At 49.9% G+C, this 24,436-nt stretch overlaps 2 protein-coding genes across 5 annotated transcripts; one reads left to right on the top strand and one right to left on the bottom strand.

Moving 5' to 3' along the window:
• Nucleotides 1–220: 220 nt before the first annotated feature.
• LOC120961795 (glutamate receptor 3.1) lies at nucleotides 221–5,493 on the top strand. Of its 4 annotated transcripts, XM_020329165.4 has the most exons (8): nucleotides 221–368; nucleotides 567–847; nucleotides 1,426–1,742; nucleotides 1,856–3,207; nucleotides 3,293–3,570; nucleotides 4,164–4,195; nucleotides 4,287–4,693; nucleotides 4,793–5,493. In XM_020329165.4, the coding sequence occupies exons 3-8, from the start codon at nucleotides 1,490–1,492 to the stop codon at nucleotides 5,228–5,230; spliced, it is 2,760 nt and encodes a 919-aa protein (XP_020184754.1). In that variant the 5' UTR covers nucleotides 221–368; nucleotides 567–847; nucleotides 1,426–1,489; the 3' UTR covers nucleotides 5,231–5,493. The 4 variants fall into 4 exon arrangements, with proteins under 4 accessions (XP_020184754.1, XP_020184755.1, XP_045089211.1 ...); XM_020329166.4 differs by lacking the exon at nucleotides 221–368 and having other exon boundaries at nucleotides 625–899; XM_045233276.2 differs by lacking the exon at nucleotides 221–368 and having other exon boundaries at nucleotides 838–1,235.
• Nucleotides 5,494–10,516: 5,023 nt separating this feature from the next.
• On the bottom strand, nucleotides 10,517–11,540 carry LOC141041267 (serine/threonine-protein phosphatase 7 long form homolog). The gene is made up of 3 exons (XM_073507396.1): nucleotides 11,223–11,540; nucleotides 10,810–11,076; nucleotides 10,517–10,654 (listed from the first exon to the last, which is right to left on the bottom strand). Exons 1-3 carry the CDS (start codon nucleotides 11,538–11,540, stop codon nucleotides 10,517–10,519), a joined length of 723 nt encoding a protein of 240 aa, XP_073363497.1.
• Nucleotides 11,541–24,436: the final 12,896 nt, after the last annotated feature.

Here is a 24,436-nt window from a genome sequence, read left to right on the forward strand (position 1 = left end):
CACAAAATATCTCATTCGTCCGATGTTGTATCTGGCCTAACGTCGTCTTCATTGGCTCTAACAGCCTGTGGCGTGCACAGCGGGCGCTCCGAATGAACGGAGGCTGTTGCTGCTGCTGGCCTTTCCAGGTACGAAATGTGGATCGGGATTGCCGAACTATCCAGTCCATCCATACGCCCAACCCACATATCCTCAGGTGCCAACCCTCTCCGGCTCTCCCACTGCAAACATCTTTACTGCCTTAGTTTTTCTCGGCTAACTGCTCTGCTGTAGTCCATCTCTTCGGAACTCCGTCCTGCGCGCGTGATTGCAGCTGCCATCGGATGGGTCCCTCGCTGAGTCAGCCGACCTGACAAGGTTTTCGACAGGTAAGCACATAAGCTCCCCACAGAGGTCGTGTGGGACGTACTACGGTGTACGTTGGCATCACATATTCATTCACATGTGTACAGGCCATGTACGGCGTAGATGCATTCCAGTTCGCTCCTCTTGCAACCTCCAACCACATGTTTGACATGAGGACCGGAGAGTTTTCTAGAGAATAAGATTGCATTTTGTCTCTCCAGATAATGACATGGGGCACAGCAAGCAGCAGCCTGGCTCCAACAGGCTAGACAGTCGTTGGCATCTCGGCTCCGAGGCGCTATCTGGACATAACTACTCGAGCTGCGGTGAATCGACTTCAGAGGCACCAAACCCCTCGTGGTGTCACACTTGGTGACGCTTCACAAGGCCACCACCGGAGCTAGCAAGTAGCTCTTGTTCGCACGGGCCACCGGCACCTCACACCCATCTCGTGTCATCTGATTAGAAGCAACTGCCGACCAGAGCTTCTTCAGGCCCAGTGGTAAGAGTCACTTCGTCTGGATTCTTATAAAGAAAAGGGGGGAAAGAGAGAGGTTGAGGGGTCAATTCTTTGTTTAATCCTGCATGTACCACGCTTTTGGATTCCCCCAGTTGTTTTCCTCAAAAGAAAGATTTAATTCCATGTCAACTTCGTGGAAGATCTTTTCCCTTGCTCCTCGCACTCATGGGGATCCCGGTGGTTGAGTTCGTCTCAGCAGCTTGCTTTTGTTTCCTTTCTTATGCTTCTTATACAGTTTCTGTTTGATAAGCATATCTTAAGATGAAGGGTCTCTTACTTTCTGAATCTTCAAAGGTAGCATCTGCTGATTTTTTTCTTGGGGATGCTGCCTTCCCAACATTTCTTGTCAGGAGCTGTCCATTTCTGTTCAGTTGAGCCCCAGTTCATATTGCCATATGATTTATCCTCCTCTCTTTCCCTAGGCCTTCACCTTTTGATTCTAGGCTTATGCAACTGCCCATTTTTTTCAATTCATAACTCCAGTACTATTTTGTGTTATAGCTAGTCATCATATCTGCTTGACATGCATCATCAGGAAAATTTTGTTTTTGTTCTTCCAGCCTGTCCGTTGTTCAGCTGAAGCATGGACGCCTAAGAATACCTCAGTAGTCTTCTAGACTCACCATGAAGTTCGCACTCCATTTCTGGGGTCTTTTCTGCTGTCTGTATGCACTCAGCAAGAATATCTATGCGAGGCCCGATGCAGTGAGCGTTGGAGCTCTTTTCACATTCAATTCCACGATAGGGAGAGCTGCCAAGATTGCCATTTCTGCTGCTGTCAATGAGATCAACAACGATTCAAGCATCCTTCCAGGCACAAACCTGGTTGTCGAGATGCAAGATTCCAATTGCAGTGGCTTCGTTGGCATTGTGCAAGGTACTTCTTTCATGTTTTTTTTTCTGAGCCACCGAATCATGCAGATTTATGTTATGACAACAATATCACCCACATGGTATACGACTTACAAATTTCTTTATTGCATGTGTTAGCATTGCAATTCATGGAGAAAGACACAGTTGCAATCATCGGCCCACAGTCTTCTGTCATCGCGCATGTTGTTTCTCATGTTGCAAATGAACTTCAAGTGCCTATGCTGTCCTTTGGTGCAACTGATCCAACTCTCACGTCACTTCAGTTTCCTTTCTTGGTGAGGACAACCCGTAGTGATCATTTTCAAATGGCTGCTGTTGCTGACTTAGTCGACTACTATGAGTGGAAGCAAGTGACAGCTATATATATAGATGATGATTATGGAAGAAACGGCATAGCCTCTTTAGGTGATGAACTTGTCAAGAGGCGGGCTAAGATCTCGTTTAAAGCTGCAGTTAGGCCAGGAGCAAAAAAGAGTGAAATGGCTAGTGTGCTGGTCAGGGTTGCATTGAGGGAATCTCGAGTCGTTATTCTGCATGCAAATCCTGACTCTGGCCTTACACTTCTCTCATTGGCACGCAATCTCGGCATGACCTCAAGCGGGTATGTGTGGATTGCAACAGATTGGCTCAGCTCATTCCTGGATTCATCGCCACGTCTCGACATCGGATTACTGGGCACAATGCAGGGTTTTCTCACATTACGCCAGCACACGGAAAATACAAGAAGGAAGAGTATGCTAGCTTCAAAATGGAGTGCACTGGTGAAGAAGGATAGTGTTGACGACAAGTTCTTGATTAATTCGTATGGCTTTTATGCGTATGATACTGTCTGGATCCTTGCTTATGCGTTGGATGCATATTTCAGTAGAGGTGGAAACATTTCTTTCTCAAATGACACCAAGCTACATGAAGTTGGGGCAGGGGGTCTGCAATTGAAAGCTATGACTGTCTTTGATGGGGGGAGGCTGTTACTAGAAAGAATCCAGCAAGTGAATTTCACGGGTGCAACTGGCCCTGTAAAATTTGATACAGATGGTAATCTTATCCGTCCTGCGTACGACATCGTTAACATAGTAGGATCTGGTCTGCGGACAGTTGGTTACTGGTCCAACTATTCTGGCCTGTCCACCTTGTTGCCTGAGACTCTTTACATGAAACCAGCAAAACGTGTTAGGGGAGATCAGAAACTCCACACTGTGATATGGCCAGGTGAGACTACGGTAAGGCCACGTGGATGGGTGTTTCCCAACAATGGAATTGAGCTGAAAATTGGAGTTCCCAATAGGGCAAGTTACCGTCAATTTGTGTCAGTTGACGATAACACCGGAACGGTGCGTGGTTTCTGTATTGATGTGTTTGTTGCCGCAGCCAACTTGTTACAATATCCAGTTCCATTTAAGTTTGTTCCATTTGGGGATGGTAGTCAGAATCCAAGCTATCCAGACCTTATCAACAATATTCTAACGAATGTAAGTTCGGGTTCTTAAAATCTACACCACTTATTACAGTTAATGTATCTGTACAGGTGGAGTACTAATGATCTTTCATGTCTAGGACTTCGACGCTGTGGTAGGTGATATAGCCATTGTCACAAATCGGACAAGGGTTGTTGACTTCACTCAGCCATATGTTGAGTCAGGGCTTGTGGTACTTACCTCTGTTAAGAAGCAAAGCTCGAGTGGATGGGCCTTTTTGCAGCCATTCACCATCAAAATGTGGTGCGTCACAGGGCTGTTCTTTCTTGTCATAGGAACGGTGGTTTGGCTGCTTGAGCACAGAATCAATGATGATTTCCGCGGGCCTCCAGTGAAACAGGTTATCACTGTATTCTGGTAAGGTCTCCTAGTATACCAATTGGAGCCATTTTTTGCTGATTTTTTTTCTTGAATACGCACGAGTGCGCGTATCATGCATTAAAGAAGAGAGAGTGAGCATAGCGCCCTCCACCCCAAAGTGTTCAAGTTACCCATTTTTTGCTGATCATCCTGTACAAAGCCAGCAAATTATGTTGTGTCTTTTGTTGACATCTCAGTGCCATTCTAGATGTGCCGATACAAAGTCTAGTGGCTGTAGTCTGTAGCTACTGACTTGCTTCTGTGCTGTCATTTTAACACGCGTATGTATAGATGTGAGCCCGGGGATTAGACTTATTTCCCGCACACTTTACATTATGTTAGAAGTGACTTCGAACCTGAGTGTAGGTGGGCTTGCAGCCATGTACTCTGCATCTCGTGAGAGCTCTTTTTTAACCAAATCACTTCCCTTCTGAAAAGTTCTTTTTAGGAAGTTCTACTTTTGCACTCGGTATAGATGATCAGTTGAGTGGGCGTTATACCAGAAATTATCACAATCTAGTTTCTTGAACGATGCAAGGGTCTTGTTTGCTTGAGGTTAATTACATGTTGTGTTAACTTTGCTTGTGCAGGTTCAGTTTCTCAACTCTGTTCTTCGCGCACAGTGAGTGAAAGGCAACTCTTAACCTTTCTACATACCATTGATGAAGATGTCCCAGTCGATTCACTAAAGTTCTTGTGCATTTTTATCTTAGGGGAGGACACGAGAAGCACCCTCGGCCGCTTCGTGATCATCATATGGCTCTTCGTGGTTCTGATCATCCAGTCCAGCTACACTGCCAGCCTGACCTCCATACTCACCGTGCAGCAGCTCATATCTCCAATCACAGGGATCGATAGCTTGGTCGCCAGTGACGACCCCATCGGGTTTCAAGTCGGCTCCTTTGCGGAAAGTTACCTCGTGAATGAGCTCGGTGTCTCGAGACACAGGCTTAAATCCCTCGGTACTCCGGACGAGTATAAGCAAGCGCTTGAGCTTGGCCCTGCCAATGGAGGCGTCACTGCCATTGTCGACGAGCGTCCCTATGTTGAGATCTTTTTGCTTCTGCATCCCAAATTCGCAGTCGTGGGCTCGGAGTTCACCAAAAGCGGCTGGGGCTTCGTGAGTTTATTTGATTATTTCTTTCCGCCTAGTGAAAATAATAGCACCTAGTTTCAGTGAGGTTATGATGCAGAGCTAACCTGGGCATTTTATTGTCAGGCGTTCCCGAGGGACTCGCCGCTGGCGGTGGACCTGTCGACGTCCATCCTGCAGCTGTCGGAGAACGGCGACCTCCAGCGGATCCACGACAAGTGGCTGGCGAACGACGTGGCGGGGTCCATGTCGCAGAACAACGAGCTGGAGTCGGACCGGCTGCAGGTGTACAGCTTCTCGGGGCTGTTCCTCATCTGCGGGGTGGCGTGCCTCATCGCCCTCGCCATACACGCCGGCATCCTCTTCCACAAGTACTGCGAGCAACGGCGGCAGGTGTCGGCCGACGGCAGCTCCCGCTCCAGCCGCAGCAGTTTCCGCGCGTTCCTGTCGTTCGCCGACCGACGGGAGATGGACGCCCATATAGCGTCCAAGGACAAGGCGGCCGGAGACCACTCCATTAGCGCGGCGTCGAGTAGCAGCGTCAGCACCACCACGTCGTGCTAAAGGGGCGGACGGACGGCTGCCGGTTAGCTTTCAACGTAGCAAGTGCGACATATAGCAGTAACCCCCAACGTAAGTATACTTAATTAGCGCTGTGCTGCAGAGTGTTCTCTCCTCGTGCTGCAGAATTGTAGAGATGCGTAAGCTGTTGTGCACATGGAGCAACTTCAGTACACGTTCCCGAGAAACTTGCTCTTGTAACTTCTGCTGCGTCCTGGCGCTTCCTACATCGCTGATATAGCTATTTGCTTTTTTTTTTTGCGAAAGCTTTTGGTTTGTGTCGTATATGTATGTATGTCAGTTTCCAGAGGCCGGCGATGAAGATTTTGTAAGCGTGCTCATTCCAGTGGCTGGCTGGCTGGCGATGTAGTTCGGTTGCTTTCGCTTTGCAGGGTGAGGCCGTGGCCCAAGGAAATGAGCACGGCCACCAGCCCACCACCGGCCGCCTTCGCTCGCGATGACGGTTTCGGCTGCGGTAGAAGCTTGCGTCCTAACATGGGCTCATTTCCTGCTGGGAGAAGACCGCGAAGTTAGAGCATCTCCAGCCATTGGCCCCTTAGGGGGCGTCTAAAATCGCCGCCTGAGGGTGAGCCGGCGCAAAAAAGGGCCTGAGGGCGAGTTGGTCCCCAGCCGCCGGCCCCAGGGCCGCCCCAGACGCGTTTAAAAATTAAAAATGTATAGCAAATTTCGGCACAGTTCGGGGAAGTTCGGCTAAACACGACAAATTTCGACGAACTTGGACATATATTCCGACAAAGTTCGCCGATTTTCATTACATAGCAAATATATAATAAACTAATCTAAAAGAAACTGGCTGAACACCGAGTAGTCGCCGTCGTCGCCGCCATCCTCGTCGTCGGCCTTCTCCTCCTTGACGCGGGCGCGCCTGCTGGACCCGGCGTCGCCATGGCGGACTGGTGGCGGCGGCGTCGTCGTCGCTGTCGTCGATGACGACACCATCCGCTGCTGCTGACGGCGCTCGAAGTACGCCGCCCAAGCCGCGTGGTTGTCGGCGGCGTACTGGGGGAGGAAGAGTTGGGCGTCGGTGAGGAAGGTGCGCACGACGTCGACCTCGTCGGCGAAGTAGGAGGGTTTGGCCACGGCGTTGGGCAACGGGGGAATGGGCACTCCCCCGTTGCTGAGCCTCCAGCCCGTCGGCCCGGCACGCATGTCCGGCGGCGCCGGGATGTTCGCCTGGAATAGGAGCCAGGACTCCTGTTCGCGAAGCGTGCGGCGGCCAAAACCGTTGGCCGCCGCCTTGTCTTCGGGGAAACGCTCGGCCATCGGGGAGGGGAGGGAGAGGGAGGGGCTAGGCGGCGGCGCTCGGGAGAGGGAGAGGGAGAGGGAGAGGGAAGGCTGGGCGGCGGCGCTCGGGAGAGGTATAGCTCGGCGGCGAGGGCTGGGCTGGTGTGGCCACAGGCGAGCGAGGCCACAGGCTTATATAGGTGCGCCGCGCCCGTGTGTACGCGTGCGAGGGAGGGGAGGCGTCGGCGCGCCGTCCCGTGACGCGCCGCCCGTGAGGAATCAATGGCAAGGCTGACCGGCGGCGGCAGCCTTGCCATTGATTCCCCGCGGGAACCGAGGCGTTGGGGGAAGGCGAGGCGCGGTGTCGCTGACGCGGCTGGCCCGCGACTTTTTCGCGCAAAAACCACTCGCCCCGGCGCCCCCGGGCGCCCCCCAGCGCGCCAGGTTCGTCCTGGGTCCGCCGGCGCTGGTTTCGGCCCAGGCCAGCGAAAATCGGGCTCCTGGGACGCGACTGGGCCGTTTTTTTAGCGCCGGCGCGAAAAAATCGCCTGGGGAGGCCTTCGTGGGGACGCGGCTGGAGATGCTCTTAGCTCTTCAGTGTGTCTGTTGTGAGAACTGCTACACGTACGACTAATTTCGTACGATGTACGTACGACAGTGGTCAGCAGCCGTTCGATCAGTTGGATGGACGAGCGAGATCATGTTGTACGAAAATCGTACGCACTGTTCATCGTATGCACAGCAATTTCGGTCTGTTGTCTGTTCGCCCTATCCACGCGTTGAGTTGAATATGATTACGGCTTGAATGAATGTACTCAACTGCATTTCATGGCGGCGATGATGGTATACATCAAGATGAGCTCCATTATGTAGGTAATTACGAGTTCGCAAAGGTAAAAGAAGTCATGATCACAGCACAAGTGCTCTTGCCGTGCTCATCGAACCAACCAACGCCAACACCCATTGGCCACTAGTACTGCCCAGCCATCACTTGTTGAAAATCCGTTCCCTCCTTCGGTTTGCCCGTGGCCGTGAGCTGTCCATAGGCTATATATATATATATATATATATATAGCTATAACAGCTAGTATACATGTACAGAGTACACTATATTTATTACTCTGTGTCTATGATACCATTACTAGCTACTCCCTCCGTTCCATAATATAAGAGCGTTTCTGACATTACATTCTCTAGTGTCAGAAATAGTCTTATATTATGAAACGGAGGGAGTAGTTGTGATAGTAGTACTGTACTACTAGATAGCTGGACCAGGGGCAGAGAAATGCTACTAGCGAATACATTCATGACTCGTACGTGACTCTCCAATCGTACTCTAGTGTACAACACGCGCAGGACGTCCTCATTACGCTTCAGCACTACAAAACTGACCGACGGACACCGCGGCGCACAGGGACAAGCAGATACAAAAAGAAATTAAAGAAGTTTTTCTAGAAAAAAAAGAAATGAAAGAAGTACACTTGTGGATCTAAAACGGGTTGAAGAATGACAAAATCCTCATGTCGGGTTGTTTTGGGAAGCGCCACATGCGAGCTCCGTCGGTGAGGCATTCATTATCTCCTGCATTTCGTATGGGCAACGAGAGCGGCCGAATCCACTCACATGCGTAGGCCACTACTAGTTTATATGGCAAAATATTCCCCTCCTAATAATATTTTGGTCGACGCAGCAGGAGATATTCCCGGACGCCAGGTGAGAAAGGGAGCGGGTGCGTGCACAGTACAGGAGGAACCACCAGCACACTGCATAAATTTACACGTTGTTGGGCGATCAGCCATAATTTGCATGCCATGTATACATACCGGCACAGTGGACCGCATTACATTACGGTGGCTGTGTGTGTAGCGTACGCGCGTTTTGTCGTGGGCGATGCGATGTGCTGCATTATTATACCATCATCACGTCCCCATGTGATGATCGAGCGCTGGAGTGGAGTATTCGCCAGGGAACAGCACAGAAACAAAGGTCCACGACGGAGCAGAGCAGGAGCAGTAGAATATGTTTGTAATTTTTTTGTGCTCTTCTTCCGCCTGGTCTCGCCGTTGTCTGGTCTGCACGGCATTGTGCGAAAAGGCCACGGGCATGGTGCTATTTAATCTCCTGGCGCAATGCGGTTATGCAGATCAGTGTCTCCGTGACTATAGTGGAGAGCTAGAAAACAATCTTTGCCATCAAGGAGATGCCATTGGGCGGGCATCAGGAAGGGGCAAAATTTCGTGTTTTGACCCTTTTCATAAAAAAATTCAGGATCTGACTCCGGTTTGAAAAAAAATCAGGATTTAACCCTTTTGCTACCGCCAGGGTATCTGGCGGTAGGGTTAGACAGACTACCGCCAGGGACCCTGGCGGTAGGGTGCGACGGAGGGGGACGGCGACCGTTTACCTCTGCTGACATGGATACGTACCCTATCGCCAGGGTCCCTGGCGGTAGGCTGTCTAACCCTACCGCCAGAGCCCCTGGCGGTAGGGTGTGGCTGGGTTTTGCCGTATAAACCTTCTGTAACGAAATATGCAAGGGCCCTGGCGGTAGGTTCACCCTACCGCCATGGGGCTGGCGGTAGGTTGTCTGACCCTACTGCTAGGGCACCTGGCGGTAGGGTCCTCTGTTTTGTTGTTTCAACTTCATTTGGTTGCTTCTTTTCAAATTCAATATGACAGCAATATCACAGCAAATTTCACAAATATGATAGCAACATCACAGATTTTAAACAATTAAACTTGGGCATCACGTACACATAGTAGCAAACACATAGTAGAAAACGGAGTTCAACTAATTAGTAAACGGAGTTTCACAAATAGCAAACACATAGATCCACAAATAGCAAACACATAGTTCCACGTAGTTTCACAACCACTAGACAAGTTCAACCAAACGACGTTCAACCTAATAGCAAACACATAGACAACCCAACTACAAGAGCCAACTATCGAGGATCATAATCAGTTGCTCCTTCCCCTCTTGGAGGTATGGTCCTCGTTACTCTTTGAACGAGTCTCTTCAGTCTTCTTCTTGGGCCATGGAGTAACCGGTCTCTGAAAAGGGTCCGGACTCAGCAAATCCTTCTTCTTCGGATTCCTCTTCGGCAGCTGAGATGGTTGAGATGTTTGAGTTGGTGGAGGTCCATAATCTTCATCGTACTCCTCCTCCCCGTTGCTCTCATCCTCCTCATCCTCCCCTTCTTCATGTGTGGCCTCCTTCTCCTCCTCCTCATCCTCTTCCTCCTCCTCCTCCTCCTCAGCCAACCTAGACGACGAAGGAACATGGCTCGATGAGCTGATGTGACCCTGTGTGGCTACAGACCGATAAGCTTCAACCGACCCAGCTCCAGCACACCCAAGCAACCCTACTAGCTTGCGACAACGCTTCACGAACTTCTGCACTCACAATGAAACAAGGGCATAATAAGTATCAGGTTTATGATTGCAAGTGAACAAGATGCATCTGTTCCGAGGAGGCTGAAATTGTACCTTCATCGCCCCCCTCATTTTGTTCTCAGATTGTACGCTCCCGGGGATATCACCTAGTGCATCTGAGGCTTCAAAGATGCATCTGTTTAGCTCACCAGACTGCAACGGCATAAGTCAATCACGATGACGAATACAATAATTTAAATACAATCGTTGGTTCAAACTTACCACTGTGTTGATGAGGGGTGCAAACTCCCTAAATCTACGGTGCATGTCTCTGATGCCGGTCTGGTAGGCCTCTTCCTCGGGGTCATCCCTCTCCAGCTCTGCGATGTCTTCCGCCGTCCACCGAGGCCTGAGACGAAGACGGTGCTTCTGGCCATCATCGTACCACCTCATGTGTCGGTCCAGGTAAGCATCCCAGTCCGTCACTTTCCTCTCCACGTCTTTCCGGTACCTCCGTCGGTTCCACTCCGTCACATGAATTTTATGCTCCTCTTCCCAGTCTGTGATCGACTGATTCTTCTGCCGGCTCATCATGCAAGGCATAGACCACAAGAAACATCATAATAAAGTCGCCACGCAATGAAATCATGTGCATAGAGAACAAAGCGCTCACAGGTGGAGCGCGTGGCCGCCGGTATCGGTGGGCTGGCCCGGTGGGGTATGCTGATACACCCCAAACTGCGTGGCCACGCGGTGTGGCAAGTGCCACTCGACGGCGTACACACAGATCATGGGCATGATGCACCGCTAGAGACCACGGTCCACATCGCACATCACGTTCAGATCAAAGTCCCACTCTCGGTCATACGGACACCAGTTTACCTATTACATATACGTTGGTAAGTTCCCACTCTCGGCCAAAAGTGGAATCAAAGAGAAAGGTTTTGAGCGAGTTCATATACCTGCGTATGCGTCAAAGCGTCCAACTCGTTGGTGTAGGTCTTGTACGAAGTCTTGTTTAGGCCCGTGTAGAGTTTGACAACGTCCCAGTCGTAAGCTACGATGGGGTGTCGAGACTCGTCGCCGTCTTCGCTATAGGCACCCCATGGGCGTCTTGGCATCTTCTCCGGACGCCCCACCGGCAGCCGCTCCCACATCCAAATGGAGAAGGCCCACACAAAGCCACCCATATTGGACTTGTCTCCCATCCTCTGTGTTGCGTCGTCAAGCTGTAAAACATCAAATAAGGATCAGATATAACAAAATGTCATGGACACACTTTCGTAGGTAGGTAGGCAATTAGATACTCTCTTACCGAACGGTATAGGTAGGCGAGAGATGCGGTCCCCCAACTGTACCCTGCCTCCTAGTCCACTGGGAAGAAGAGATACGACCAGACGGCAGAGTTCCCGGAGCTGTCTGGAAACACGACCTCCGTGAGAATGTACCACAGGTAGGCCCTCGCGTACCACTCCAAAGTCGTCTCGTCTGCGGCTTCGGGGCATTTCTGCCGGTGCTCCGAGAGCCAGATCAACGGCACACCGGATGTACGGTTACCCTTAGCAGCGGGGCAGTCGCCAATGAGGGTGGCAACCCTCTCCTGCCAGTTGGTCCTCTCCACTCGCCCGGTGAGTGCATGACCCTCGATCGGCATGGCAGTAATCATCGCCCAATCCTCGAGGTTCACCGTCATCTCCCCGCATGGCAGATGGAAAGAATGGGTCTTCGGTCGCCACCGGTCAATCAACGCTGTCAGAGCTGCGTGGACAAGCGTCAGCGGCTGACGCTTGAACTACAACACAAAACCCAACAGACGGGCTTTCTTGAAGAACGGCGCGTAGCGCTCGTCGTAGTCCATATGCCCATGAACCCCGTGACCCCTCATGCGCAGTGGCTGGAGCATCTGTCAAAAAGTGAACGCCAAAAGTTAGGAAATTATTTTCATCAATCCAACTTTGATCAATATTTCATTCATATCACTTACCTCTCCGTTCTCTATGAAACGGGCACGATGACCCTTGTCGAATGCCCAGTCCAGCATGGAGTACCATGGGCCGATGTTGTCCGCAAGAGGTGGCCGCCTTAATAGAATTTCATAAACAAAAGCATCATAAGCATAAGCATACATAAACAAAAAATGAAATCAAATCATATCAACATGCATCATATCAAAATAAAATCTTAAGCATATTCCTCCAACAACATCTACTACGCATGATGGATCAAATCATATCAACATGCATCAAATCAAAAAAAAATCCTCCAACATACATCATATCATCATATTTTTAAATATTTTTTTCCAAACAACATCTTCATATCATCATATCAACATGCATCATCAAACTAGGGTTCATCTTCACACTACATCATATCATCATATCAACATGCATCATCAAACTAGGGTTCATCCTCATATCAACATTACATCATAATTTTTTTAACAAAAAAAAATTATGAACTAGGGTTCATCTTCACACTAACATATGAACTATTGATTAGAGTTCATATCCAATACCACTAGTTACTAAAGAACTAAGAACTAGAACTACAATCAAGCTAAAACAATCTTAGGTGAAAAAAATCCAATCTAAGTTCAAAAATATGAGGGATTTCAAGCAAATAATGCGTCGAATCGGAAGCAAGTTTGCAAAAACTAATTGGAGGGATCGGAGGAGCTTACATTTCTCTCTTCGGGGCCATCTCTATCCGCAAAAACGGTGAAGAAACGGTGAAGATCGGAGGGGGAGAGTGGAGGAGATGAGAGAGGGAGAGAGGGGCGACTTGGGGGAGAAAATGAAGCAACTGCCGACGGGGGGGGGGGGGGGAGGGGTGGGGAGATGGGAAGGGCCGCGGGATCTCGGGCGAAATAACTGCCCGGACCCTACCGCTAGGGGCCCTGACGGTAGGGTGCGACGGAGGGGGACGACGGCCGTCTCCGTGTGCTGACGTGAATAAGTACCCTACCGCCAGGGGCCCTGGTGGTAGGCTGTCTAACCCTACCGCCAGAGCCCCTGGCGGTAGGAAAAAGGGTCAAATCCCGAATTTTTTTCAAACCGGGGTCAGATCCTGAATTTCTTTGGGAAAAGGGTCAAAACACGAAATTTGGCCTCAAGAAGGACGAGGCACGTAAGGCTTGAGTAATTAATTAAGATTCGCGGTATGTCTAGCTGAGGACTAGCTTGATAATGTATGCAAGTGATGTGCCGCCGCAGAGTGGCAGGAGTACCAAATTAGTGGTAGCTGTCAAGAACTTAAGATGCAGAGTGGATGTGCCGGTAGATACTGATACTAGAGTGTTTCAGGCTGTCAACCGATGCAGGCATTTGAGGGGCTATGTGGGGGTTTTCAAATTTTTGATGCATTTTGCTCCGATTTGCTTGCGGCAACCATCCCGGCCCTATGTGTTCGGTCGGGCTAAAAGACTTGACCGAATTGCAAGTAGGTTTGAGTGATGAACGCCATTTCTTCTTCTTCAACAAAAACAAAATTTCTGTGAAATTCTCGGAAAAAGGAAGAGTTGCGCTCGAGATCTTATAAGAAGGAGTGACGCTCCGACTGAAAGGCTCCGGCTAGTAGATATGTTAGGGGTTTTAGTCCCCGTAGGAGCGACGCTCGGACCGATGGTTACACTACTTCTCCAAGTCAGTCTTCCGGGCTTCAATCCTTCTCAAGTCCATCAATCGGGACAAATTACACAAAGCTGAAAGCACATTTTGCTCCCTTGGTGGTTTTGGTAATTAATGTCAACATATCTTTTGTTGGACTGACATTTTACCTAGCATATCTCAGACAAGTTCAACAGTGGCATGGCTAGGAAGTGAGGATGTGGACCCCTTCAAAATGTAAGGACATGAATTGGCAAAAGCTCAGGACTCTTCATTTTTAGTTAAGTGATCCAAGATCACATTGAGTCCATAGGAAAGCCAAAATACTATTAAAAGGGGGTGAGGTTCGCTCAAGTGCTTAGTGATATTGCTCCAAACCCTCAACCACTTTCTCTATCCAAATATGTTCAAAACCCCTTCAAGCCAACTCGGTCCCACCAAACTCTATCTATCCAGACCCACCGAGTTCATCTGGACACTGCCACAGACAAACCCTAACATTTCGGTCTGACCGAAACGGCTCTCGGTCCCACCGAGATGGTCGTGCCAAGTTTATGTGATGAAATCACCGAGTGAAACTGATTGGAATCACCGAAACGCGGCTCTGCCTTTTCCATTGCACTTCGGTCTCACGGAGATGGTATAGTCGGTCCCACCAAGACCTCCAACGTTCATATCTTTTGCACAGGTCGGTCCCATCGAGAATTTCAGTCGGTGCCATCGAGTTTGGTCAAATGTGTGTAATGGTTGGATTTCGTGTGGAGGCTATATGTACCCCTCCACCCCCTCTTACTCAGCCATTAGAATGAAGCTAGACTTCCACCATTCGTTTTCTGAGAGAGAACCACCTACTCATGCGTTGAGATCAAAATATTCCAATCCTACCATTTGAATCTTGATTTCTAACCTTCTCCAAGTTGCTTTTCACTCAAATCCTTCTTCCACCATAGCCAAATCTATGTGAGAGAGAGTTGAGTGTTGGAGAGACTATCATTTGAAGCACAAGAGCAAGGAGTTCATCGTCAACACACCATCTATTACCTTTTGGAGAGTGGTGTCTCCTAGATTGTTAGGTGTCGCTTGGGAGCCTCCGACATGATGTGGAGTTGAACCAAGAAGTTTGTAAGGGCAAGGAGATTGCCTACTTCGTGAAGATCTACCCGAGTGAGGTAAGTCCTTCGTGGACGATTGCTATGGTGGGATAGACAAGGTTGCTTCTTCGTGGACCCTTCGTGGGTGGAGCCCTCCGTGGACTCGCCCAGACGTTACCCTTCGTGGGTTGAAGTCTCCGCCTGTAAGGGCATATTTATCCCTTAGTTGTTTTGGTGATTGATGACAATGCTTTTGCGGACTAATCGTGTGCATTGAGCATTTCAGACATATCATGACTAGGCACAAGACGATTTGGTGCCCCTCGAAGACTATTGAAGACGGCGTTTCTCTACGTTTCTTTTCGGTGGATTTGAGTCATAGGAAAGTCATACTATTAAGAGGGGGTCCGCGTTGGAAAGGTTTGGGTGGAATCAACACGTACATGTCTGTTCCTTTTGCACCACCTTTTCTTTGGCTCTTTGGAGCATCCTCTGTTTTTCCGTGTCTTTGCAAAATGAAGGACTCCTAGTGTTGCTGATCTGGGGCATCCGGTAGTACTTCTCTTCCGAGCGGTAGTACCGCAGTGCCTCGCGGTAGTACCGGCCGTAGGCGCAGTAGTACCGCAGGTACTCACGGTAGTACCGCTCCTTGGGAGCGGTAATACCGTGGCCTCTGGCCAGGCTCAGCTGCTCGAGCGGTTGTAGGGGCGGATGTAATTTTTTACATCCGCGCCCTACGCGGTAGTATCGCCCCATGGGCGCGGTAGTACCGTGAGCCCTGGCCTGGCACAGCAACATGAGCGGAAGTAGGGGCGGATGTAATTTTTTACATCCGCGCTCTACGCGGTAGTACCGCTTGCCAGGTGCGGTAGTACCATGTTGGATTTTTGCATGGATCGGAACTCAGCGGAAGTTGCTACGGATGTATTTTTATATGTCCGTGCATTCTCAGTCTAGACCATCCCTGCCTTGCGGTAGTACCGCAAGGGGGTGCGGTAGTACCGCTCTAGCGATTCTATCGCCCTTGCCACAGGCTGGTCTAGCTCCTGCTGCGCCACCGGTAGTACCGCAGTACCCTGCGGTAGTACCGCTCGTCGCGTGCTGAGTTAGTGGATAACGTGTGGATTTGTTCTTGCACTATATAAGGGGAGTCTTCTTCTCCGAGTTGACCACCTCTTCCATCCCCAAGCTCCATTGTTGCTCCAAGCTCCATTTTCGCCCGATCTCTCTCCCTAGCCAATCAAACTTGTTTATTCTTTAGGGATTGGTTGAGAAGGCCCCGATCTACACTTACACCAAGAGAAAATTGACCCCCCCACTAATCCCTTGCGGATCTTGTTACTCTTGGGTGTTTGAGCACCGTAGATGGTTGAGGTCACCGCGAAGCCATATTCCATTGTGGTGAAGCTTCGTGGTGTCGTTGGGAGCCTCCAATTAAGTTGTGGAGATTGCCCCAACCTTGTTTGTAAAGGTCCGGTCGCCGCCTCCAAAGGCACCAATAGTGGATTCACGGCATCTCGCATTGTGTGAGGGCGTGAGGAGAATATGGTGGCCCTAGTGGCTTCTTGGGGAGCATTGTGCCTCCACACCGCTCCAACGGAGACGTACTTCCCCTCAAAAGGAAGGAACTTCGGTAACACATCCTCGTCTTCACCGGCTCCACTCTTGGTTATCTCGTGCCTTTACTTGTGCAAGCTTATTTGTGTTATATCCCTTGCTTGCTTGTGTGCTTGTTGTTGTTGCTTCATATAGGTTGCTCACCTAGTTGCATATCTAGACAACCTACTTTGATGCAAAGTTTAAATTGGTAAAGAAAAGCTAAAAAATGTTAGTTGCCTATTCACCCCCTTCTAGTCAACTATATCGATCCTTTCAATTGGTATCAGAGCCTCGTCTCTTTATTAAGGACTTTGCCGTCCGAAGAGTATGGTTGACTCCGTAGACAGTGAGGAGGAGCACCCCGGTGTGATTCCGTCCTCGTCTACGGCCGATGGGGAAACCTCAGTCTCACGCGAGGAGTTCAATGTGGCTTTGGACACATTGAAAACTTCCATGACGACCGAGGTCAAAGGCATGCTTAAGAATTTTCTCGATGGTCTTAAACTATCCACCGCACCGTTGGAAGTGGTCGATCCCACTAACAAGGTGACGGATGCTAACTCCGACAAGGGGGAAGCTACTAAGGACAAAGTTCCTTTATCTAGTGGTAGAAGTGGAAATGGCATATTTGCCCATGTGGAACCTCCGCTTACTTATGGTGGACAGATTCCTTCCACTCATTTGAATCATGCCGGTTCTCCCCCTAAGATTGTGAAAAATGAGGATTTTGATGCTTGGGTATACCGCTTTAAACATCATTTAAATCATGTTAATACTAACCTTTGGAGAATCATTGAGCAAGGTTTTTATCCTCATGACCCAAGCAACTTCACTCCTAGAGAAGCCGCGGATCATCAATTCAACGAGAATGCTCTCTTCATCATCCAAGATGCAATACCTTCCAAAGATCTTGCACACCTCCGACCTTCCACCATGGCCAAGGATGCATGGCATCATGTTGTCTCTCTCTACAAGGGGAGTGCAAGCATTCAACGCTCCAACTATGAAGTGGTGCAAGATGAAGCCGATGAGTTTGCAATGAATGAAGATGAAGAACCTCATGAGCTTTACCGGAGGTTAACCACTCTCGCGGTCTCACTCCGAGATCATTGGAGCAAGGATACGGATGACTATTGGATCAAGCACAAGTTTCTCAAGGCCATGATGCCTTACCACAAGGCCATGTCCTCCGTCATCCGTCAAAGGCCGGACTTCCACACCTTGTCCTCAAGTGAAGTGTTGGATGAGTTTGTGGCAATGAGGATCTTGGACAAGACCGCCGATAATGCGGTGTTGTGCTCTCAAAGGGCTAAGAAGCCCAACCTTGCTTTGAAGGCCAAGGTTAGTGTGGAAGAAGAGGACGAAGAGGAAGAAGAGGAGAGCAATCCCGAAGATACAAAATATGCTTATCATGAGCACATGGCTCTCGCTTCAAGGCAATTTTGGAGCAAGAAGAACACAAGGCCCAACTTCAACAAGAACAACTCAAGTGGTGCGAAGGGCAAGCAACGAGTGAGGACTTTCTACAATTGTGGAAATGTGAGCCACTTTGTTGTGGAGTGCCCATATGAGAAGAGGGAAGACAATGGTGACACGCTCATCCGAAAGGACAAGGCCAAGTCTTTTCCCAACAAGAGCAACTTCACCAAGAAGGCTCCTCCCAAGGGGTTGGTGGCACAAGAAGAGTACAATGAGGATGAGGATGAGGATGATGAAGACGGTGAGTCGGTTGCCATGGCCTCCGTTGCCATTGCGACAACTCCACGGGTGTCTCTCTTCGACTCACCCAATGAGAACATCACCGCCAAGTGCCTCATGGCTAAGGCCACCAACAAGGTAACCCCCAACATCAAAACTACCATCATTAATAATCCTTATTTGACGGATTGCATTGATGAACATGAGGGGTCTAATGTGGAGGATAATGAATTTGAGTCTTTTATGAGTAAACTCAAGGGTAAATCCAAGAAGCACTTCGTTGCTCTCTTGGAACAACTTGGTGAAGTCAATGCCATGATCGAGGCTCACGAAGATACCATCTCTAAGACGGAGGGGCATAGTCGGTGTCGGTGTCAAAACCGGCGGATCTCGGGTAGGGGGTCCCGAACTGTGTGTCTAAGGTTGATGGTAACAGGAGACAGGGGACACGATGTTTACCCAGCTTCGTGCCCTCTCTATGGAGATAATACCCTACTTCCTGCTTGATTGATCTTGATGAATATGAGTATTACAAGAGTGGATCTAGCACGAGATCGTAATGAGTGAAACCCTAGAATTCTAGCCTGTATGACTATCTGCCGATCCGGACTAAGCCCTCCGGTTTATATAGACACCGGAGGGGACTAGGTTTGTATAAAGTCGGTTACATAGAAAGGAATCTTCATATTTGGACGCCAGGCTTGCCTTCCACGCCAAGGAGAGTCCCATCCGGACACGGGAAAGAGTCTTCGGTCTTGTATCTTCACAGCCCATTAGTCCAGCCCATGTCCAACAAGCCGGACGCCCGAGGACCCCTTAGTCCAGGACTCCCTCAGTAGCCCCTGAACCAGGCTTCAATGACGAGGTGTCCGGTGCGCATATTGTCTTCGGCATTGCAAGGCGGGTTCCCTCCTTCGAATACTCCAAAATAGTCTTTGGACACAACGAATGTATCCGGATCTGCAACACAAGTACCACACACAACCGCAGAGAGTATAATATTTCACGAGTCCAATCCGCGGACAACTTTTTGTAATGTGACATCACGTCCGCCCGATCATTATTTCGAACCGTTTTCGCCTGCCGTTCCACGTTTCGAGACGCGGTTTTCATTGGCACGTCTTGTCGAAGCAGAGATCGTGTCCCCTTATTGCGGGATTCTCATCAATACGGGCGTGGGTAATCCAACCGTGCCGTTTGCACGGCCCTTGGGAATAGGCGACTTTTAAGGCGAGTGGGGAGGCGTTCGATATTCACTGCCTTTATAAGGGGATAAGGATTCCCTTTCTTCACCCACGCCTTCTCTCTTCCTCTGCCCTTCCATTCTTGAGCTCCATCGCCCAAGTTCTCATCTTTTCCGCCTCAAGCAAGCACTCAACTATGTCCGGATCTGGAGGGCAAGGCAAATGGATGGCCTCCTCCATTAAGGAGAAGGATATCACTAGGCTTCGGGAGTCCGGGTATCTGGCGAAAGAAATCGCCCACCGGCTTCCGGCCAAGGGGCAAGTCGTGCCCACACTGAAGCCCAACGAGAGGGTGGTGTTCATCCCTCATTTCGTCCGCGGGTTAGGGTTTCCTCTCCACCCTTTTGTCCGCGGACTTATGTTCTATTATGGGCTAGATTTCCATGATCTAGCCCCGAATTCCTTCCTCAATATCTCGGCATTTATTGTCGTGTGCGAGGCCTTCATCCGCATTCCTCCCCACTTCGGACTGTGGCTCAAGATATTCAACGTGAAGCCGAAGGTGGTGGATGGCCAACGCGCGGAGTGCGGAGGTGCCATGGTGAGCAAGATGCCCAATGTCACATGGCCCAAAGGTACCTTCGTGGAGACTGTCAAGGAGTGGCAGAAGCTGTGGTTTTATATCACAGAGCCTCGCGACGCCACCTGGGCCGCGGCTCCCGAATTCAAGTCCGGTGCCCCAATGCGGCTCACCTCCTGGCTAAAGAAGGGCCTGGACTGGTCTTCGTCAGACGAGCTAATAGCGCTGCAAACACGCATTCAGAGCATGGTGGACAAGAACGTCAAACTCGTCAACGTGATCCAGGTGATGCTAGTTCGCCGGATCCTTCCATGCCAAAGCCGGACTTGCCATTTATGGGAGTTCGATCCGGCCAAGCACCAGACTCTGCAACAGTTCTTCGGAACTACGCATGAGGATATCTGGAAGGTGCTCTTCACAGGCAAGGAGACGCCGCCGGCTACGACCGAGGACCGCGGGCATGCTCTAGCCCATCCTGCCAGTTCGGTAAGTTTTTCCCGTTTCAAGATGCATCCGCTTACTTGCTTGTTTAGCGAAGATACTTAGGCTTCACCATTCATTTTTCAGGGCTGGACGAAGAAGGCGGAGCGGATTCAGTGCGCGGCTCTGCTGCCCGAGGAACCAGTCATCCCGCTCTTGGCGAATATGCTGGTTCCGGCGCCTTACAAGGCGCCAGAGAAGAAGGCCAAGGGGGCCAAGAGTGGCCCTCGCCGCAAGGGTGCTTCGGACAGGACGTCCGAAGACAACGAGACTCCCTCCTCTGCCGCCGAAGACGACGACGAGGAGTAGGAAGAAAGTAGCTCTCCCCCTGAGGGGGGGGGGAGGAAGAAGAGGGCGGCCTCCACAAATCTGGAGGCGGAGGAGCCTAAGAGGGGGAAGGGCCCCTTCGCAGATTACTCCGCGTGGGGTGTCGACAGCAGCCCAGAGCAACGCCCCCGAAGCAAGCCCCACGCCGCATCGTAAGTACTAAATGCCCGTATACGTCCATGTGTCCGGCCTCTCCTCTTCATGGTATTAATATGATTAATCCTGCTATTGCAGGCCGGCCCACAACAGCTCCCTGCGAACCACATCGGGAGGTTCGCTGGATTCAAAGGCGATGGCCAGCGAGTCACCGCCGGCCGCTCACTCTCCCAAGGCCAAGGGCGACGACGAGGCGCTGTCCCAAAGGACCTTCCCAGGCCAGGGAGAGGTTCAGGAGGCCGTTAGGGTGGCGCCAGAGGGCGAAACCTCGATCGCCGAACACCTGGGGGAGCGGGTCCCCATGGAGACTGGCGATGGGGGCCGTGTTCAGTTTGGACCCCAGCCGAACACGGATCTGGAGACCCATACGGCTCTGGAATCTGGCGAGCAGCCTCCTTCGAGAGAAGGAGGTGTGCCTGTCCTGCCGGCGACCTCTGTCCAACCAGAGGCACCGGATAATCTGCTGGAAGCGCTACGAGGCGCTTCCATTGTGGAGGAACACCGTATCCTTATGGGTACGGTGATTGAGAGGGTTCAGTCCGTCAAGAGCGGATTGACCAAAGCCTGCAGTGGCCTGCTGATAGGTTTTGAGGTAAGCGACGCAAAAGAGAAAATCCCAATATAGACAGTAGCCCCTGAGACACTGTCCGGTGTTCGGAAAGAAAAGCCGGACAGAGGATCAATTAAGTTTCGCAGGAAACTAACTAAATATGTCTTATGTGAATAAGCAGGCGTCGTTGCTGGCCGCGACCTCACACACTGCCGAAGTCTCCGGACTAAAGCAGAGACTGGAGCGGGCCGAGGAAGAGCTCGGCAAGCGAGGAAGCAGCTAGAAGACAAGCAAGGTATGTAATGACTCGCTGTATATTCGGAAAGAATAAATGATGTGTATTGACCGTAGTGCCATGATATGTGTAGGAGCGGCGACCGAGGTCAAGGTCCTTAAAAAGGCGTTGGCCGAGGCCGAGGAGAAAGCTGCCAAGGAACGAGCCGCCCGTGAGAAGCACGAGGCCCGGCTTGATGAGGTCCAGCAGGAGCTCCAGGATGCCGTGAAGAAATGCGAGACCTTGGAGCGTGATGTTTCGGTTCAAAAGACCGAACTCGCCAAGGCTCGCCAAAGCGCGGAAGATGCCCGGGTTGAAGCCCAGGGCGCCCTCCAGGAAATCCAGGAGGCCAAGAAAATCACGACGGGTAAGGCGTTTAGTATGCAAAGCAAGTATATGAAGAAGAAGTATTTCTTACTAACCCGGATTCGGAGCTCTCCAGGGGCATTTGCGGATCTGCCATGCAGTGTGTCTGACGCTGCGGAGTTCTTCCGAAGGGAGCTCTACGGAGAAGCTGTTCTGGTCGCAATATCATGCGCTAGAACATCCAGTGCCCTTTAGCGATCAGCTAAAACAGCTGGTCGAGCTGCATAGCACTACAAAAAAATACACTTCCGTGATGATACGTGTTTGTCACAGTAGGTCACGTTTTCTGTCATGCATGTACATCCATGACAAATTTATGACAGAATGAAGATAGTCATACGTGTGCTGTTGTAGAAGTGTTCCATGACATTACCAAAATTACCATCACGGAAGTGTCCACTTCCATGACGATAAATCGCGCGCCATAGAAGTGCTTTGGTCAAGGGTGACCGACACGTGGCATCCACTGTAACGGGACGTTGTTAAGCTATCGGGTCCGGTTTTGGATCCGATAACCCGCTAACAGCCATGACCAATGCCGATTTTCCACGTGTAAAATTCTCATTGGCCGACGGAACCACAAGTCAGCTCTGCGTTGGCACAGGTGTCACTCATCCAACGGTCGAGATGGGCCTATGATATGTTGACACGTGGATGGGCCCAAAAGTGGCCATAAAGTTTAAATGGACCAGCCCAACTAAAGGCCCACAAGATTTAGCGGACCATAATGGGCCGGCCCAGCTAAAGGCCCACAATATTTTGCACACCATAATGGGCTGGCCCAGCTAAAGCCCCAAGATTTAGCGGACCACAATGGGCCAGCCCAGCTAAAGGCCCACAAGATTTTGCAGACCATAATGGGCCGACCCAGCTAAAGGCCCAACATTCTTAGTTAAGGCCCATACGGCTAGTGTCAAATCGGCCCGTCGACGGCATGTCCTAAACTTGTCATCATCGCGGCCCATGGTCACTTTTGGCCTGTTAACAGTCCGCTAAGTATATGGGCCGAATTACGGCCCGGTGTATTTCCGCCTGTTAAAGGTCCTGCTTCATTTGGGCCCATTTACAGGCCATTGAAACTTTCGGCCCATAAACGACCGTGAAGGATTTGGGTCATATTCGGCCATGTTTGACATTCGACCTATTAGAGGCCCACTATAGATTTGGGCCACTTTCGGCCTGTTGTGATTTTCGGCCTGTTAACGTCGGACGAAATCCATGGGCCATATGTGGCCCAACGTCACATCGGGCCCATTAACGGCCCATATAAAAATGACAATAATCTAGCCCGACCGAACTTCCGGCCTGTTAAAGGCCCGTGTATTAGGTCGGCGCATTTATGGCCCGTCCGAATTTCGGCCTGAAAGATCTGCATCGTAAATGGGCCAGCATTTCGGCCTGCTAAGACCAGTGGGTTATTTGGCACAATCAGGGCCCAATCTCACTTTCAATCTATTAAAGGCCCATGTTTTTTATGGGCTCGAGATATTTACACCTGTAAACGTCCTATTGTTACTGAGGGCCCAAATTATGTTTAGGCCTGTTAAAGGCCCACTATGGGCACATGCCTACCAGAAAAATATGAAAGCTTATGCTGATTTAGGCCCAGAAATTTTAAGTGGGCTACATGCAAATTTTGGCCCATAATTGTTTTTAGCCCAATTGGAATGGGCCCGACGAATGTTGGCATGTTGGGCTCCTATGAAGCTTTCGGCCGAATACATTACTAAGATAAACCTACACTATACAAAAATAGCGTCGTAATTACTGCAGCCTTTGGCAGCATCATAAATGCTATATCACAATAAAATAAATTCCAACCATACAACAAAAGGCCTTTTGGCATAAAGTTTACAATCCTTGCAGATAAAAGCACCATCAGATGTATAGAAGCACATATCATTTGACCTGAGTGCTAATGTTTCAGGCTCTAGAATCTGATGGAGCAGCACGATCTTCACCTTTTTCCGCCATTGCTCTTGAACAACGAAGCGAATGTCTGATAGTCTGGTTTCAAAACCATTCATATCTTGACGACATTTGTCAACCACTATTCTTGTTTCCAAAATGACGTCCATTAGGGATTGGACTTGTGTCTGGAGCACAGATATATCACTCTGTCTAGTAGGAAGATTTTGTTCAGTAGGCGATTTGGACGAGGTTACCTTGACAACCAACCCAGAATTACGCAGGAAGGTGCTTTTTGCACTGTTAGTGGAGAGATACTGACACACTGCAGCAAGAGGTGACATTGTGCCTGTGGTAGCCTCGTCACCTTCAGGTGGTTGTGGCTGTTCAATCATTTGTTCCATAGCTTCCTGTAAGTTTGAACTTGTAGATTAGTGTACCAGATAAGTTACTAATGAGACAAAAACAAACAAAGTAGGTTACACGTTTATACATAACTTATTTTGGTGAACTACTGTAATACATTAGCATGGATTGTAGTGCCAACTACATACGGAACATATGTCCATGTAGCATGCCTACTGTATTGTCTATTTCCTCACATTCGTTGACATCTAAGGATAAAGAGACATGGTTTAAAGTAGGATGAACATAGTATGACATCATTCATATCATGGGCAAACAGATATAAAACAAACAGGCTATTTTATCATTGTGTGCGCACGTGAACATAACAACTAGATTACAGATCAAGACCAAAAGAATATC

Source organism: Aegilops tauschii, chromosome 2, assembly GCF_002575655.3.
Source record: "Aegilops tauschii subsp. strangulata cultivar AL8/78 chromosome 2, Aet v6.0, whole genome shotgun sequence".
NCBI classification, from domain to species: Eukaryota; Viridiplantae; Streptophyta; class Magnoliopsida; order Poales; family Poaceae; genus Aegilops; species Aegilops tauschii.